Genomic DNA, 17,466 nt, shown 5'->3' with positions numbered 1-17,466 from the left:
ACTAATGATGTATATTGTCCCTTTGATACATGTAACATACAAATGTTATCACAGTTCTTTGATTTTTTAGTCCTCAATAACAAATGTATGTTATTTTTCTCTAATAACCCTATAGAGTTATATCCTTGACTGATGTATAGTCCAATATAAAAGGGTCAGACATAACAAAATGTGTAACAATTCAAACAAAAAACAAAGGCCTGTTTTATGACCTCAAAAAACCACTTGATAAAGGCAGATACCAAGATAGTTTAACAATACCTGTAGATTTACATCATGTCTTTTGCTGTTGGTGGAGCAGGTAAAAACAATGTTTTCTTGATAAGTAACAAAAATTAAACAACTGTTAATAAATGAAGCTGTCATTAAAACATTGTACATGTGACCATCCTCCTGCAGGGCATATTTTACTAGAAGACCATATTTTTTCTTTTATGAATATCCCTCCTGGATTTAAGGATGTCCGCTCGTCTGTTTCAAAATAACAACTTTTTAAAAGACTGTTATAAATTGAGTACAAGTATAAAAATAAAGGAACTTGAGAAGTAGAAAAAATGACGGGTTCATGTCCTTGTTTTTAAGATATAACCAATTAAGAAATTTGCGGGAATGATTCTCTCTTGATTATTCATTCATCAGTGTTCCCGCCTGCCCTTAATGGAAGGGCGGCCTCCCTTGGTGCCCTTACCCCCGCCCTTCTGCCCTCCAAAGTAAAAGAATACCCCCTCTGCCTTTTAAAAAAAATAAAATTTCCAAATTTCATGCCTACCGGCGTTTCCGGTAAAATTGTTACCTGATTGTGTAGCCTTAATTAACTGACAATGGGATTAAGTTAAATACCTAATGCTTTGGCAGTTTTATCACCTTTGTTAATGATTGTTTACTGCTAATTAGTGGATTTAAGATAATTGAACAAATACTAGATATTTAATACAGAATGAAATGTCCACATGTTATCCATTTGTAATGTTTATGTACAGCATGTACACCATCAAAAATTTATTTCAGTATGCTTTGCTTCATGGTATGATAATTTGATAAAAAAAAATTCTTACTGGAACCAACATCAAGAACACATTAATTTCTGAATATGGTTTAAATACAACTAATGTTCTCCAGCTGACCCTAGCAATATTCAAGGAAATTTATACATTGTCCAACATTGCCCTTAAAATCTGGGTTATAACACTAAAGTGCCCTTTCAGATAACAAGCACCCTTCTGCCCTGAGATTCAAGCTGGAACACTGATTCATTTAACATATGCAACTTTTTTCATTCAAAAACAATGAAAAATAAGGATTTTATAACATTCAAAAATGGCTTTTTAAACTATGTGTAATAAAATTGTGAAAAGAAAAGTAGGGGTTTAAGCAGACAAAATTTTTATTGGCACTACATGGACAAAAATAAAAAACAAAAGTAGCGAACATCCTTATGTTGATTCTAGTATATGTTAACAACACAATTCTACTGGTTCCAAGGCCTTGTAGCCAATATATTTTATTCATTATATTCACAAGAGAAAAAGCAATGCCAGCAAAAATACTTTTAATTATCATGATCATAATAAATACAAAAAAATGTAAAACTAAAGTAACAAATATGTGAAGACAATTTAAAATAAACAACAAGTTTATAATTTTAGTGGTATAATCTTAACTACAAATGTTTGCTGTTTTAAAAATAAAAATTGTTTTATCTAAATAATTTTCATAAATTAACATATATTCATTCTATACACAAGCACTGGTTCGTTTTAAAAGTAATAACAAATTTACAGAGATATTTTCCTCTTTAATCTGGATCATCATTATAGTTTTACTTTAATTTATGCCATGTTGATGTGATCCTTTATAAGTTGTAATTCAATGTCCCGTGATGTGTTGTCACTAATGTATGGTATATGGCAATTAGATCTGTATACTGATGGGTAGTATTGTCTGTAACATATGTATGATATAACTAGTCCTAATATACTGCCTACTATCACATCTGAAATGAAATTTAAGATTTTTTACTGCAGAAATTCAATATAACAATATATTTATAAAAAAATTTCAAAAGAAAAATGTATTATATAATAACAAGAACTTACCTGAGCCTGTATCGCTCACTTAGTGAAAAAGTGTTGAATTTTTGTGTTGCATCCTATAGTTTTTCAGATAACAGCCAAACACAGAAAAAAATCGACATTTTAGGGGCAACAATTCCAAAACAGGTCAAAATAAGCTAAAAAAAACAACCATCACTGGTGTATTATTGACTTGCACGTCAATAATTCAACTCATTTGAATCCGTATTCATGCAGCCTTTTAATTTGACCTTTAGAGGAGATGGATGCACATGTGTTCATCATGTGGCTCATTAGTTAAACAAAAAAGAATGTCAATACTGGAAAGTGAAACAAGGGAGCCCCAGGAATAAACACGTTTTAGTATGTTATAAATGAATAATGAGAATTTGGGTCAAATTGTTTAACATGAATTTGACAATTAATGCCCTTTAAAAGATCCTTTTCTAGAAGAATCTGTTTACAAGGTATCCCCCATTATGAGCGTTCTATGTTGAATTCTATGATCCATATTGGTAGTTATCATCATTTCATCATTTATACAAAATATAAGATCATCTTAGCAAACTTTTCAAGAATATGCTATTTCAATAAATGCATTTCTTATAGGAGAAAAAAACATCCAACACAAAAACACAAAATTTGAATTTTTAAATTAGGGCCAACTTTTCTGCTTTTTCTTTTTAATCTTTGAATGAAATTCTATACCATTCTATTCAGTCAATTTGACTCAAATATTTTGTCATCCTAAATAAAATAGGCTAAAGGGGCTTAAGATATTCGAAAATGCCTTTTTTTAGACCAATCTGGATGCAGTTTTTTCCTTCTTTCTATTCTATAGAAAATATTCTGCCTGGGCTTTGGCAAGAGATTCACTGCCATTCTAATCATTCTAGAGATATAAAGACATTTCTAAATTCAATTTAGTAAAATTTTGATGTTTATCACTTATTAAAGTCCTCTTACAAAATCCCAGTTTTTTATAAGTGGAGGAAGCAGCATACTCATATTGTGTTTAACACAGAACAGTGTCAATAGACGAGTGACATTAACCGTAAAATTTTATTTTCAATGCACCCACCTAACATACGGCTAAATCATATACCATTCGAAAGCACATCATCTGTACTATATTTTTTGCCCGGTCGTCAAAATTTCGTAAGGTGCAGTTTCCGTCAAATCACAATGAAAGGTCAAGGACAGACAATTTCTAATTTTACAAGATGTCAGCATTTTTGCATATTCTATCTTCTGAATAATAATATTTTGTATGGACATATGAAAATCTATTAGAACAGGTGTTAATAGTTACTAATCTAAAGCACTTTGAAATATTAATGTCAGATTTTTTCTGGAAATTCCGTTGAAAATGACAAAAATGCATGAAAACCAAAATTTTTGTCTGTGATTCAAATGTTATTCATCATAAAACCAAATAACATATTTTATTTAGTGCTTTAGATGTTTTTGACATCATCAAATTACTGCAATTACGCTACTTGTTAATTAAACAGCCAATTATAACAACCCACGCAGTAGCCCAAAATACCGCCATCTGCAAAAAGATAGTTTTTTTTAGCTGTTCTATATTAAAACAATTTGTATGTAGTCAATATTAGGTTGAAAAACACAAACCTAAAAGTGCAAACATGTTAAAGGATATAATACACAGGAAATGCATGCTTTTAAGGGAAAGTTTGGGAGCGAAACTTTGATATTTCAATATTTCAATATTTATATGTTTCCTTGGTTTCTTATACTGCATCGTGCATTTACTAAGGAAGTGTAAATTATTATAAGCTAGCCACTGAAATATTCTTCATGCCCGGCCAAAGTATTTAATCCTATCAAACTACGTAATTTCTTGTAAATAAATTGAGACATGTTGCAATTATATTTACTTACATTAATTTTTTGAGTTGGAAATTAGAGCAATTTCGCAATAACAATACATACACTTCCTGAATAGTTTAAATATAAATACATTGTAATATAAAGATGATTGATTGTTGGTGTTTGACGCAATTTTCAGTTCAGCATTTTTGGCTACTAAAGTATTTTGTGGCGATCAGTTTTTGTTGGTTTAGGCCCACGGAGTGCCCAAGGAACCACCGACCTTCGGTAGGAAAACTGGCAATCCCCGTCAACAATACATTAGTTATATCTATTAGTATCAAGGACGAAATTTCTCTGTGAGTGTCACAACAAAAATCTACCAATCAGCATCAATTGCCTTTTGTAAAAGTAGGCAACCTCTTACCAAGCAAAGCAGTTTTGATATTGATGTTTACTTCAGCTACATGTTACAAATACATTTGCTTAATAGAAACAGAAATGTAAATGCATTTGAACCACTTTTATTTCAAATTTAATTTCCATGATTTTGCATTAAAATTTCAAAGTAGATGTGCCACAAAATAATTTCATTTAAGGCATTTAGAAAAACAGAGCGCTATTTAAGTAGATCATCTGTTAAGCATTGGTTGAACATTGGCATATGAAAGATAGTACATGTAGATTAAGAATAAATATGGTTAAAATGAAGTTATTTTATTCTAAAATATCTATACAATAATGAGAAATGAAAATTGTGGTTGAATTCATCCAGTTTTGTAATTGGTTTAATGTAATCTAAACTTAAATCATGTTTGTGGATATTTATTGTGCACTAAGCCCTCTGTTGTTGATCTGACAGCGACTTTTGGTGATTTTCTCACTTTATTTTCATATTTTGTCCGTCTGGATCTCACAACAATAATAAATGATATAAGTTGACATGAAAAAATAAACCGTACAAAATGGTATGTATAAGTGTTAAAAACATGGTCTAAAACAATCTGACTAAAATTCAGATCTATCACGACTCGCCTGCTCATAAGTCGTATGAGAATAAAACGAAATCAGAGATCTACATTTTAATAAGATTGGGGTTAACTTTATGAGATAGCTAAAAAGCAAGTATGTTATGGTAAATTTTAAGCGATTACTATTTTTAACTCTATTTGAATATGTCTATTATGAAAAAAAACACTCCATCACCAATAACCTCCATATGTGCACTTTGAACTTCCCTAATTCTATCAAGCGATGTAGAAGGAATATTGCTCATTACATTTTTTTTAGACTAACAGATGGATATGTGAATGAAAAGAACAAAGAAAAAAGGACGTAGGGACAAGATGATTCCTACATTTCCACTTTATCATATATATAAATATAGAGAGAGAGAGAGAGAGAGGGAGAAAGAGAGAGAGAGAACTGCTTTCCAATCGTTTGATGTGTTTCAGCTTTTGGTTTTGTCATTTGATAAGAGACTTTCTGTTTTGAATTTCAATTGGAGTTCGGTATTTTTGTAGTTTTACTTTTTTAGCTCACCTGGCCCGAAGGCAAATCTATCTGCCCTGAAATTTTCAGATGAATCGGAGAACCTGTTGTTGGGTTGCTGTCACTAAATTGGTAATTTTAAGAAAATTTTGCAGTTTTTGGTTATTATTTTAAATATTATTATAGATAGAGATAAACTGCAAACATCATAATGTTCAGCAAAGTAAGATCTACAAATAAGTCAACATGACCAAAATGGTCAGTTGACCTCTTAAGGAGTAATTGCCCTTTATAGTAAATTTTTAACAATTTTTTGTAAATTTTTGTAATCTTTTACAAAAATCTTCTTCTCTGAAACTACTGAGACAAATTTAACCATACTTGGGCCATAATCATTATGAGGGTATCTAGTTTAAAAAATTTGTCCGATGACCCCGCCTTCCAACCATCATGGCAGACTTGGTTAAAAATAGAACATAGGGGTAAAATGTAGATTTTGGCTTATATCTCTGAAACCAAAGCATTTAGAGTAAATCTGACATAGGGTAAAACTGATTATCAGGTCAAGATCTATCTGCCCTGAAATTTTCAGACAAATCTGACAACCTGTTGTTGGGTTGCTGCCCCTGAATTGGTAATTTCAAGGAAATTTTGCAGTTTTTGGTTATTATCTTGAATATTATTATAGATAGAGATAAACTGTAAACAGCAATAATGTTCAGCAAAGTAAGATCTACAAATAAGTTGTCATGACCAAAATTGTCAGTCGACCCCTTTGGGAGTTATTGCCCTTAATAGTCAATTTTTAACAATTTTTTGTAAATTTTTGTAATCTTTTACAAAAATCTTCTTCTCTGAAACTACTGAGACAAATTTAACCATACTTGGGCCATAATCATTATTAGGGTATCTAGTTTAAAAAATTTGTTCGATGACCCCGCCTTCCAACCATCATGGCAGACTTGGTTAAAAATAGAACATAGGGGTAAAATGTAGATTTTGGCTTATATCTCTGAAACCAAAGCATTTAGAGTAAATCTGACATAGGGTAAAACTGATTATCAGGTCAAGATCTATCTGCCCTGAAATTTTCAGACAAATCTGACAACCTGTTGTTGGGTTGCTGCCCCTGAATTGGTAATTTCAAGGAAATTTTGCAGTTTTTGGTTATTATCTTGAATATTATTATAGATAGAGATAAACTGTAAACAGCAATAATGTTCAGCAAAGTAAGATCTACAAATAAGTTGTCATAACCAAAATTGTCAGTAGACCCCTTTGGGAGTTATTGCCCTTAATAGTCAATTTTTAACAATTTTTTGTAAATTTTTGTAATCTTTTACAAAAATCTTCTTCTCTGAAACTACTTTGACAAATTTAACCATACTTGGCCATAATCATTATTAGGGTATCTAGTTTAAAAAATTTGTCCGATGACCCCGCCTTCCAACCATCATGGCCAACTTGGTTAAAAATAGAACATAGGGGTAAAATGCAGTTTTTGGTTTATATCTCTGAAACTAAAGCATTTAGAGCAAATCTGACAGGTGGCAAAAATGTTCATCAGATTTAGATTTATCTGCCCTGAAAATTTTTAGACGAATCCGACAACCCGTTGTTGGGTTGCTGCCCCTGAGTTAGTAATTTTACGAAAATTTTGCAGTTTTTTGTTATTATCTTAGATATCATTATAATATCTAATACTATTAATTATGATTTTAACCTTATTTTACATGATTTCCAAAGCATCAGTAAATACAGGTGAGCGACACAGGCTCTTGAGAGCCTCTAGTTTATATTTTACGTCGATATCTTAGTTCTGTTGTCTTTTATTCGCTTAGCTTTGAACCTTATGGTTTTCTTTTCTTTGGTTGAAAGAAGGAATAATATAACAAGGAGGCAGTCTCAAACCATAGTCTAAGAAAAACGGACGACAGCATGACCAAGGCAAAAAAGTACGACAGACGAACAACACTTAATCTTATTTATTAATTTTCAGTCATATTTGATAAAACAACGAATAAAGTATATAATGATGGGTTAACATTAAAAGGAATTTGCCGGATTTGATATTGAAATCATGGTACAAACAGTTTAACATTTAAAAAAGAATAAATTTCGTAACATGTCTTTCCACATCGGAAAACTAATTTTTACTACACCTTTTTTGTTCAATAAAGTTCTTCCATCACCCTTTTTTTTCATATATGGTTGATCATTATCTGCCGATATTGGCAATATTATCTAGCCAATAAAAGCAAAATGATCCCTATTTGCAGATGGTGTTTTTTAGGGCAACTGCAAAGGCTTCATTAGAAGGCTGCATCTTGACCTATATCATATTAATTGCAGTTTGAATTGATGAAAAAATTCCCTTGGCCTATAAATGATAAATCTATTCTATTTTTGACATATAAATATTCAAACCTCAGAAAACATTTAGATTTTATTGCAATTTTATCATTTTTGGAAGTTTTTTCAAGAAATGCAATTTTCTGTAAATATTGCGCAATCAACATTTAAGTTTGCATTTGATTTGGAATTACGGTAATTTGTTTTATAAGGTTAAGATAATTTTAAGAAAAATAAATGCCATACAAGTACCAGAAAATGGCATTTTGTTTAATTCTAGCAAAATTTAGGAATGTTCAGTTTTGACCTTTGACCTTGATTTAACGAAAATTGCACTGTATGAATTATTGACGACCGGGCAAAACAAAATGTACAGTTAATAAGCTTTCGAATGATATATCATATAGCCTTATGTTAGGTGGGTGCATTAAAGTCGTTAGCTAAGTGTCTTTTTGAAAACTGTCACTCGCCTACAAGACACTTTAAATTCTGTTCAAAATAACTTTATAAAAGTAAAACAAGACAAAAGCAGAAAATCACATGGTTACAGCACATGGACTTGAGTGTGTTGGTAAAGGTAGTATCTTTGGTCAGCTTGCTTGCTAGCTGAACCATGAAAACCATTATTAGCTAAGGTATTAGTGGGCATAGTTACAGAGAACCAATAAACAATAGGGACAGTATATACATTAAAACCCGTTTTACAAGTCAATTTAAAAATATATTTTTTCAATCTAGATTTAAATTGAGTGTCAATTAAAAGCTAATATACAAGCATGTTTTAGGTGTGTATATATAAGGATATTATTATCTTTGATCTTGATGTTTATTTTCTCGGCCGAATGCTACAGAAGGTGTAAAAATAAACTTAGTACGATAAAATTTTTGAGATCCTCTCACCATGCTCATGAATCAATGGTACTGCATTGTTTTGATTGATATGAACAATAGCATGACAATAGATAACACATGAGAAAAGGTAATTTAACCAGGTGTATTTTAGTGGACAGTATCAAATAAAATTCACATCAAAATCAAGGAATATTTTTTTCAAAATCAAAATGCATGTAACTTTCATATATATATATCAGTTCTGCCAGGCCTTAAACATTTTTTTATTGAACTGAAATTGAGAAATCTAAACCTAAAACATGTTTGTGAATTTAAAGCTTATAATTGACACTAGATTTTAAATATAGATTAAAAACATATTTTTAAACCGACTTGTACATGTTGTAAAACTGGTTTCACAATGTTTATATACTGTTCCTTCTGTTGATTGGTTTTCTGCTTAAGAACTAACTCCGCCCAAAAGAAGCTAACCAAAGATAATAACTTTACCTACACACTCAAGTCCATGTGCTGTAAAAATCCTCCTTTTTTATCTTATTGTAATTACCTTGCCAATGATGATGAAAATCAGCTGTTCTTGAAGCTGCAATTAATGTTGCCCATACAAGGGGAATAACAACCATACAAAGTTTATAGGCATGACCTCTGCCTTTTAATGTAAAACACTGACATTTTCCTGCTATGTATAATGCAACATATCCAAAACTTGAAAATGCAACTGAAAAAAAAATCAAACCAGTATTAACATCATAGTTAAGACAATTTGATATTTGAAAAATCTTAACAAATTGCATGTTAACAGTGTTATATAATACCACACCTCTCAATTAAAAGTGACGTGTACAAGAACAAAACGTTTACACCATTTTCATAATCAACATCCCAAAAGTACTTATCGTCTTTGACTATGATAAACTCAATTAAATGGTGAAACTGTTGGTAGGTTCTGAGTCTAAATAGCTAGTACTGTGGATTCCTTATTATTTATGGGATACCAATTTTCATAGATTTCATGGGTAAAGCTGAACCACGATTGGATTTCATGGGTAAAGCTGAAGCATGAATTGGATTTCATGGGTAAAGCTGAACCACGAATTGGATTTCATGAGTAAAGCTGAACCACGAATTGGATTTCATGGGTAAAGCTGAAGCACGAATTGGATTTCATGGGTAAAGCTGAACCACGAATTGGATTTCATGGGTAAAGCTGAACCACGAATTGGATTTCATGGGTAAAGCTGAACCACGAATTAGATTCATGGGTAAAGCTGAACCACGAATTGGATTTCATGGGTAAATCTGAACCACAAACTGGATTTCATGGGTAAAGCTGAACCATGAATTGGATTCCATGAGTAAAGCTGAACCATGAATTGGATTTCATGGGTAAAGCTGAACCATGAATTGGATTTCATGGGTAAAGGTCAACCACGAATTTAAATATTCAATAGATTTGTATGCAGACTTTGGCAAAACCACAAAATTAAATAACCACAAAAATACAGTTTTTCCTCAATCCACGAAAATTGGTACACATGAATATAAATGAATCCACATTAAGTTAATAAAGAAAGATAATGAGACTTCAGTGTAAATATGTCTAGCCAGATGAGGATGGTGCTTGAAATCAAGTGGCTAATACAACATGAATCGGATCAGGGTGAGATCATATTTATGTGATCCTGCTTTGCATTTGACTGACAAGACTTGGCTGTACTTTTTTAATCTTGCTAGTTAATGAGGAAATAGTCTACAGGAAGACCTGTCACCCTACCCAAACAACCAATAGCATAACAAAATTGTCTATCCACATGAAATTCTTTTTTTTCTGATATACAAATCATATTTTCATACGAAAAAAACTGTTGACACTATTGTTCAATCTGTTTTTACACTCTTGTCATTATAGACATTTTGCACCTTTTAATATTACAACATGACTCATCAGTCTCCAGTAAATTCAATTAACTATAAATCTTTTGCAAAACAATATCTTTTAATTTTACTTTTATTTATCAGCTGTTTGGTAATTTTTTTTTACAGGTAATTCTATCCAAATAATATCAGTTGTTTGGATGTTAAACTTTCATTTTTTCCTGACAATATGAGTTGTTTTGACGTAATTTTATTCAAAGAAATTATCTGTTTGGACTTTCTTTATCATTTAGTTTTATCATGATAAGTAACATATATATACTCTACTTGCATGATGAATGTCCACTGGGAAAACTTTTATATCCCTGAATGACGTCTGCTGCATATCCTTTACATTTCAGATCATTGTTGATTTTACCATCCGGGAAACATCTCTCTAGAAAGTCTGGACGGGGCCTAAATATGACGAAAAAATTGTTACTTCTTTTGAAAAAGTTTTCAGGCAAACGAGTCACAGGTTAAAATCTCTATCTCTGGAAAATATGATATGGTCATAAAAAATGTACATTTCAAAATTAATGTCAATCAACTATGAATTCAATATCAAACTATAAATTAACAGGATGGATAAAAAATTCCAATATCAAACTAAGATGTAACAGGATTGACAAGTTACCATTAACCATTTATGACAGCAGGCTAGGATGAGTGCACATATTCATCATTTTGATAAATTAAAATCAGTTTTCATCCATAAGATAACTTGTAAAAACAAATTATAATTTATAACTTTTTTCATCAATGGAAATTTGTACTAACTATTTGTTCTTCAAATTTAATTAAACATATGACACTGCTACCTAAACTTCTTCAAGACTGAAAAAAAAAGAAAGAAAAGCCTTAACAAGTTTACTAACAATTCAAATTACCTTCCAACAGCTAGCTTTATACAATTTGTAACAGAAGCAGTCAAGTATATAGACAACACAACACCTAAAATGAAATCAAACACTTTTATTTATATTGATATCTTTTTCTAGTCCTCCACAACTCAAATTTATATTATTTGAATGTAAAAGTATTTCATTGAATGTTATTTCACATAACATATATAAGCTGTTGACTTCTGTTTCAAAGTTGACTGTACTGACAAAAAATAATCGAGGTAACTGGAATTTTGAAATATCACAAAACTCTAGTTACCTCAATTATTTTTGGTCAGTACAGTCAACTTGGAAACAAATCTATCTTCAATAATTGACCAGCTTGTTTTATTTACACATTTATACACTGAGCAATGTCCTCTTTGGCATTAAGCTACAACTGAGGACACAAGGTTAGGTAAGATCATATTCATAATTTTTTGCTTATACATGTACCCGATTGTAAGTCCCCTAAATATTTTATAACGTAGTCATGCAAATATGATATTGATCACTGCAGCTGAATCAAAGATAGTGCGCTTGGTTTAATCCTATTGACTGAAGAGGTTTAGCAAAATACAATGTTCTGATATTTATTTATCATATAGATATAAGAAGATGTGGTATGAGTGCCAATGAGACAACTATCCATCCAAGTAAAAATTTATAAAAGTAAACCATTATAGGTCAAAGTACGGTCTTCAACACGGAGCCTTGGCTCACACCGAACAGCAAGCTATAAAGGGCCCCAAAAATTACTAGTGTAAAACCATTCAAACGGGAAAACCAACAGTCTAATCTATATAAAAAACAAGAAACGAGAAACACTTATGAACCACATCAACAAACGACAACTACTGAACATCAGATTCCTGACTTAGGACAGGTGCAAACAATTGCAGCAGGTTTAAACGTTTTAATGGTACCAAACCTTCACCCTTATCTGAAACAATTCATGTTTATATGACATTTAAAATTGGTGTAAGGTTGAAATATAGCTCAAATTTGATTATTATTTGATAGAATTTGTTTCTCTTTAAAATAATCTGGGCAATATCTAGCTTATGCAAGAGAAGTCATCTTCATACTGTCAATGTGATAAATATAGATTATAACATGGCATTTTTCATATCAGACCCCTTATCAGCCCTAGGTCATAATATCAGCCCGAGAGCCGACAGACTCGAGGGATGATTTTGACCATGGGCTGATAAGGGGTCTGATATGAAAAATGATATGTTATGTTCTTTTTATCATATACTTCAGCAGAAGACATACAGACAAAAGTTATTTTAAAACTTTGAAAAAATGCATTTGTTGTAATATTTGTTTTGCATTTTTAAATAATATATTTTCTTGATTCCTAATATTTTTTTCATTCAACTTTATGTTTTACACAAAATACGTACCATTGAGGTGTATTTTCCGGAATTTGCCGAATGACGTTGAATTGTCATGCGATAACGTTACAGAAAAGCATGCGCTAATAACCGGAAGCAGTTGATATAAAACGGAAGCAGTTGATATAAACAGGAAGCAGTTGATAACAAAAGTCATATCACACGGCTAAAGCAATTCTTCATATTTAATGAATAAATATATGTACAAATTAGTTTTATCATGGGGTACAATTATACCATTATTTTCTATAAGTATATGATAAATTATTTTATTATATCTGGCATGTACTATTATTTTAGACTATAAAATCCTTTAGGGCACAAGGTCACTTTATAAATTTGCCTCAGGTCACCAGGTCCCTTTTAAGCAACCTATCCACTTCTAAACTGATCTGATTCTTGGTTTAGAACATTTTTAAAGGTCACAGGTCATTTTAAATGAGAAGTCAGGTCACAAATTTGCTGCCAAAACAGATCAGGTCAGATTTGATATTGTTGACAATGACCATGTTGGAGCCACCTCTTTCATTTGACTACTTTTATTAGACCTTATTATATAGAGAAGTTTTACAAACCTAATATAGCCTGTTGCCAGTCTGTTTTGTCTCTGTATTTGATGAAATATGCAGTTGCTACTATTGTTGGTACTCCAAGAATAGTAATCTACAAAAAAGTAATCATAGATATGATTCTGCTAGTATTTTGGAATGAATTCTGAAATCAGCATTTCTGGAAAATATAACTGATTTTCATTACATGTATTAATTTAAATATTTAAATGTATAAAGTGTCATTTGATATGTAAATTTTCATTTACAATTTTATCATCTGTCAGGTACTTTATGAAGTATGTACTGTCAGGTGTTTTATGAAGTATGTACTGTCAGATTATTGCCACCAAAAGTTTATGTCAGGACTTTACTCTGGCATGTCTGGAGTGGACACATTTAGGAAATCATTTCAATAAGTAATCTGTGCTCCTGTGTATTTATCAGAAAGTCAGTTCTTAAATCATGTAAAATATCTAAATATACAGCTATCTACAAAAAACCAAAGGACAAAAATGTAAACCACTTCAGGTCACCGTACTGCCTTCAACAATGAGCAAAACCCATACACATAACGAGTTACTAAAAGGCCCCATGATAACAAAATGTGAAACAATTCAAAAGAGGACCCAACAACCTGAAGTCTTAGTCTTGTGTTATCTTGAATTGCAGAAGTATTGACAGCCAGAGGATGAAGACACAATAAATAGTAAAACACTTTATACAAACCCAAAGTAGGTATCCTGGGTAATAACTAGGTGTTCTTGGATATCTGTAAAGCCAGAATTCTTCTGGTTGGATCTTTCTAAAGTATGGTGTAGCATCATCACTTATGCTAAAAAGAACATAACTCAAAATTATGTTTTTTGGTAAATAACTTGTAAATGAGAGTCTGTGATAAAGTGTTCATTAAGTTCTAATATTTTAATATGTGTCGCTACTCATAGAAAAATTATCTCAATACCTTAGTGGTCTAGATAGCTAGTAAACATCAAAGAGTACAGCTTAACTTGATTCTAACAGCCCAATCAAAGTTGTTGTAAGGTATGAACTCTTAAAGGTCCTTGGCTGAAGATAATAAAAATTTATTCAAGTTGAATGAGTTGAAAAAGACAATAAAAAGGCTGTTCCTTTGATGTATTGATTTTTATCTATTATTTCTTTTGTCATGAGTATCATGTGCATACATTTCATATTTTTCCTTTACAATCGTTTTGTACAAGATAGTTTAGTAGCTTACTTCAAAAGTTGACTTTAAACTGAGCTATGAATTTAAACAAAAGTAATATATCACAGATTCTGCCAGCTAGCATTTAGTTAAGCAAAAAATATCTGAATGAGATTTTGATCTGTGAACTCTTAATTTCACATATCAATAAAATTGGACACCTACAAACTGTATAAAAGTTAAGAAGAGACAAAAAACTTTTATGACAACCAAACCAAAACAATAACATGTCCCTGACTGACAGAGAAAATAAGTTCTATTGATTTTGAAGTTGTTAATAAATAAAATAGAAAAGTCAAAGTAGTGTTGAGCACTGTTGTTGGATAAGATTGCTTTCATTTGTATTGTGAACTTTAGAATAAAACAGTGAATGCATTGAGAGGAAATATTTCAAATTGAGTTATCTCCCTTTGTCCATTATTGTAGGTAGAAAGATAGATTCACATGCTATGTTCTACTTTCTGCAACTTGTGTAATTAAATGAAAAAGATTTTCTTTACAAGAATGGTAATACACTAGGAACTATTTTTTTTTTAGAATGTTCACCTCACTGCACTATGCTTTGAGTACTTACAAACACAGGTAGAGAAGATGGCTGAGCCGCTGAAGTATATATAACTAGCCAGTGACTGTAGGAATTGTGTTGCACTTTGTTCAATCTTTGACCCTGAAACTCCCATTATATTTCTGAGTTTGTCTTGTGAAAAGTTACCCTGAATCTGCCTTTTTCTATAAATTTATTACAAATTTTTACTGCTGATTTAGTAGGTATTACCAGTATATTTCTTAAATACTGAAGTTATGTACAACTTGGTGTCTTCATAACTAAATGTAAATTGAATTTTAAAATATATCGTCATAAATGTGCATTACTTACTAGAAAAATACAAATAAGAACAGTCGTACTCCAATTTCTGCAGTAAGTTTCTGTGACTTATTAACCGATGTCATCACTGTTCAGTGTTCTTAAACTGAAATTAAAGAAAAGATTTAATGACTGGACCGAGAAGACTTTGAGATTACTCTCAGAACTCATTATTTTCCATCAGCATCAATTGCTTGGAAGTTTCCAAAATATGAAAATTTTCAAATCTCATAATGGTTGCTCTCATCACAATTTTCAGAAGCTTCTTTTGAACCTGCAAAATTAAATTACACAAAATCCCTATCAAATTTGTATATATAGTCAGAGCACAGATAATCAAGTTGTGATAATGTTAATGCTTGACCTTTTTATGTTTGTTCTTAGGTGTTGAAGTTGGTCAATTTTGGTAAGTTATCGACTTGAAGAAGTCAATATTTTGATTTTGGTAATTTTTTTTTGCTTTGCAGTAATTGACTTGTTAAAGTCATATTTTGTTTAAAAATAAAGGAAGACAACACATGAAACATACAATATGTAAAAATTTAGACCTTTACGAGTAAAACGCAAAATTAGACTTATTTATTTCTGACATGTCTGAGCTCTGACTGTATATTATATGTATAACTGATTTACAAAAAAGGTATCAAGAAAATTGTACAGACTTTGTTCTCTTTCACAGCGACTTTACACCTGCCTTATTTTAAGATAAAATGATAATATAATTTTGTTCATTCAACATGTTCCAATGAAAAGTTTTAGAAGTTAATGGCATTAATATATTCCTGTCTCAAAATTTGCTCATTTCATAAAAAATTTGAACCAATCATTTCCTGCTACTTTACAATCCAAAATGGTGAAACATCCTGATTGTAACTTTAAAAAGAAAAGTTTTCCTTGGTTTTAACCAAAAGTAAAATAAAATCATCAGAATCTGGGCTAGAGGGTTCAACTGAATTATATGTAGCTAGTCAAGAAATTTGTGACTGTGCAGTTTTATTTTTCATTTAGACTTTAAAAAAATAGGCACTGGCTACAATTATTAAAGTTGAAAACTTAAAAATAACGAAAAATTATTGTTACGTTTCAGACTAATTGCCAAAATACAAGGTCGAGTTGGGAACTGATTAGTTACATTTGTATGGATGAAATAATAATATTTGTGTCTATGGTTATGTCAATGCATTCGAAATCAGAGATCTATATTTTAATTAGATTGGGTAGCCATCACGAACGCCACAATGTGCACGTCAGTTTTGCATACCTTTGGACGTAATACCATCTATCAGTGACTGCCATGCTTCAACTGAAAAGTATTTTTTTATCCTCGAAATATTTGTGTTTGCGTCAAAAAGTTTTTCTGAAACATATGATGTTTCAGAATACAGAATATGATGTATGTATACGCAATTTTGTATTAATGAATTAATTTAAAATAACAATGTTTTCAAGTTTATAATATATTATATACAACAAAATGATTTGACGTCACTCTCAAACGCAATGTAACTGTAGATACAAATGATGTCAAATCTTATAATTTGTAACATCCGTAATTAATCTGTTCTCAACCCGACCTTGTATTCTTGCAATAAGTTTTAAATGGTACAATATTTTTTTGTCATTGTTACGTTTTCTAAGTTATCGTAGCCAGTACCAAAATATTAAATTCTGGATGGACATAAATTGTACTGAGACTGGTGTCTGGCACTGGTGAGTGGTGTGTTGAACGGCCAAAATTATTATTTATTTTAGTGCTATTGCTTATCATTTCATTTCGACAACATTAAATATGATTGCTAGGAACGTATATGAGTTGCAATAACCAAATGAAATGAAAAATCCAAGTGAACTGATTAAAACTGTAAAATAAAATTTTTTGTAGTCTGTCGTGTCAGCTTTACCTTTACGATCATCGGTGAATCCAGAAAAATGCTTTCGCATCATTCGGAAAAAAATAAGAGGAGAAAGCTAAATTAAGTTTTTGTGTTCCTCAAAAATAAATCATATGCACGTTCTACCAAAAAATA

The 17,466-nt window shown here is 31.1% G+C and overlaps 1 protein-coding gene across 2 annotated transcripts; it reads right to left on the bottom strand.

The window, feature by feature from the left end:
• Positions 1 to 1,532: 1,532 nt before the first annotated feature.
• On the bottom strand, positions 1,533 to 17,395 carry LOC127734857 (phospholipid phosphatase 5-like). 2 transcript variants are annotated; one of them, XM_052244900.1, is made up of 8 exons: positions 17,341 to 17,395; positions 15,452 to 15,545; positions 14,076 to 14,181; positions 13,374 to 13,461; positions 11,405 to 11,468; positions 10,807 to 10,931; positions 9,148 to 9,318; positions 1,533 to 1,993 (listed from the first exon to the last, which is right to left on the bottom strand). In XM_052244900.1, exons 2-8 carry the CDS (start codon positions 15,523 to 15,525, stop codon positions 1,830 to 1,832), a joined length of 792 nt encoding a protein of 263 aa, XP_052100860.1. In that variant the 5' UTR covers positions 15,526 to 15,545; positions 17,341 to 17,395; the 3' UTR covers positions 1,533 to 1,829. The 2 variants fall into 2 exon arrangements, with proteins under 2 accessions (XP_052100860.1, XP_052100861.1); XM_052244901.1 differs by having other exon boundaries at positions 15,452 to 15,539; positions 17,341 to 17,380.
• Positions 17,396 to 17,466: the final 71 nt, after the last annotated feature.

The sequence above is a fragment of the Mytilus californianus genome, unplaced genomic scaffold (assembly GCF_021869535.1).
Source record: "Mytilus californianus isolate M0D057914Y unplaced genomic scaffold, xbMytCali1.0.p SCAF_3, whole genome shotgun sequence".
Classification (NCBI taxonomy): domain Eukaryota; kingdom Metazoa; phylum Mollusca; class Bivalvia; order Mytilida; family Mytilidae; genus Mytilus; species Mytilus californianus.
The sequence above is the reverse complement of the archived record's forward strand: the minus strand, read 5'-3'. Positions and strand labels throughout refer to the sequence as shown.

What these genes read in the sequence shown, in the direction of transcription:
- LOC127734857 (XM_052244900.1), bottom strand. Translation starts at nt 15,525, where the DNA reads ATGACATCGGTTAATAAGTCACAGAAACTTACTGCAGAAATTGGAGTA. An exon ending in ACCCAGGATACCTACTTTGG is followed by an intron (nt 13,462 to 14,075) that starts GTTTGTATAAAG and finishes ACTTTTTTGTAG; the next exon opens with ATTACTATTCTTGGAGTACC. An exon ending in TTTTCATCATCATTGGCAAG is followed by an intron (nt 1,994 to 9,147) that starts GTAATTACAATA and finishes ATTTCATTTCAG; the next exon opens with ATGTGATAGTAGGCAGTATA.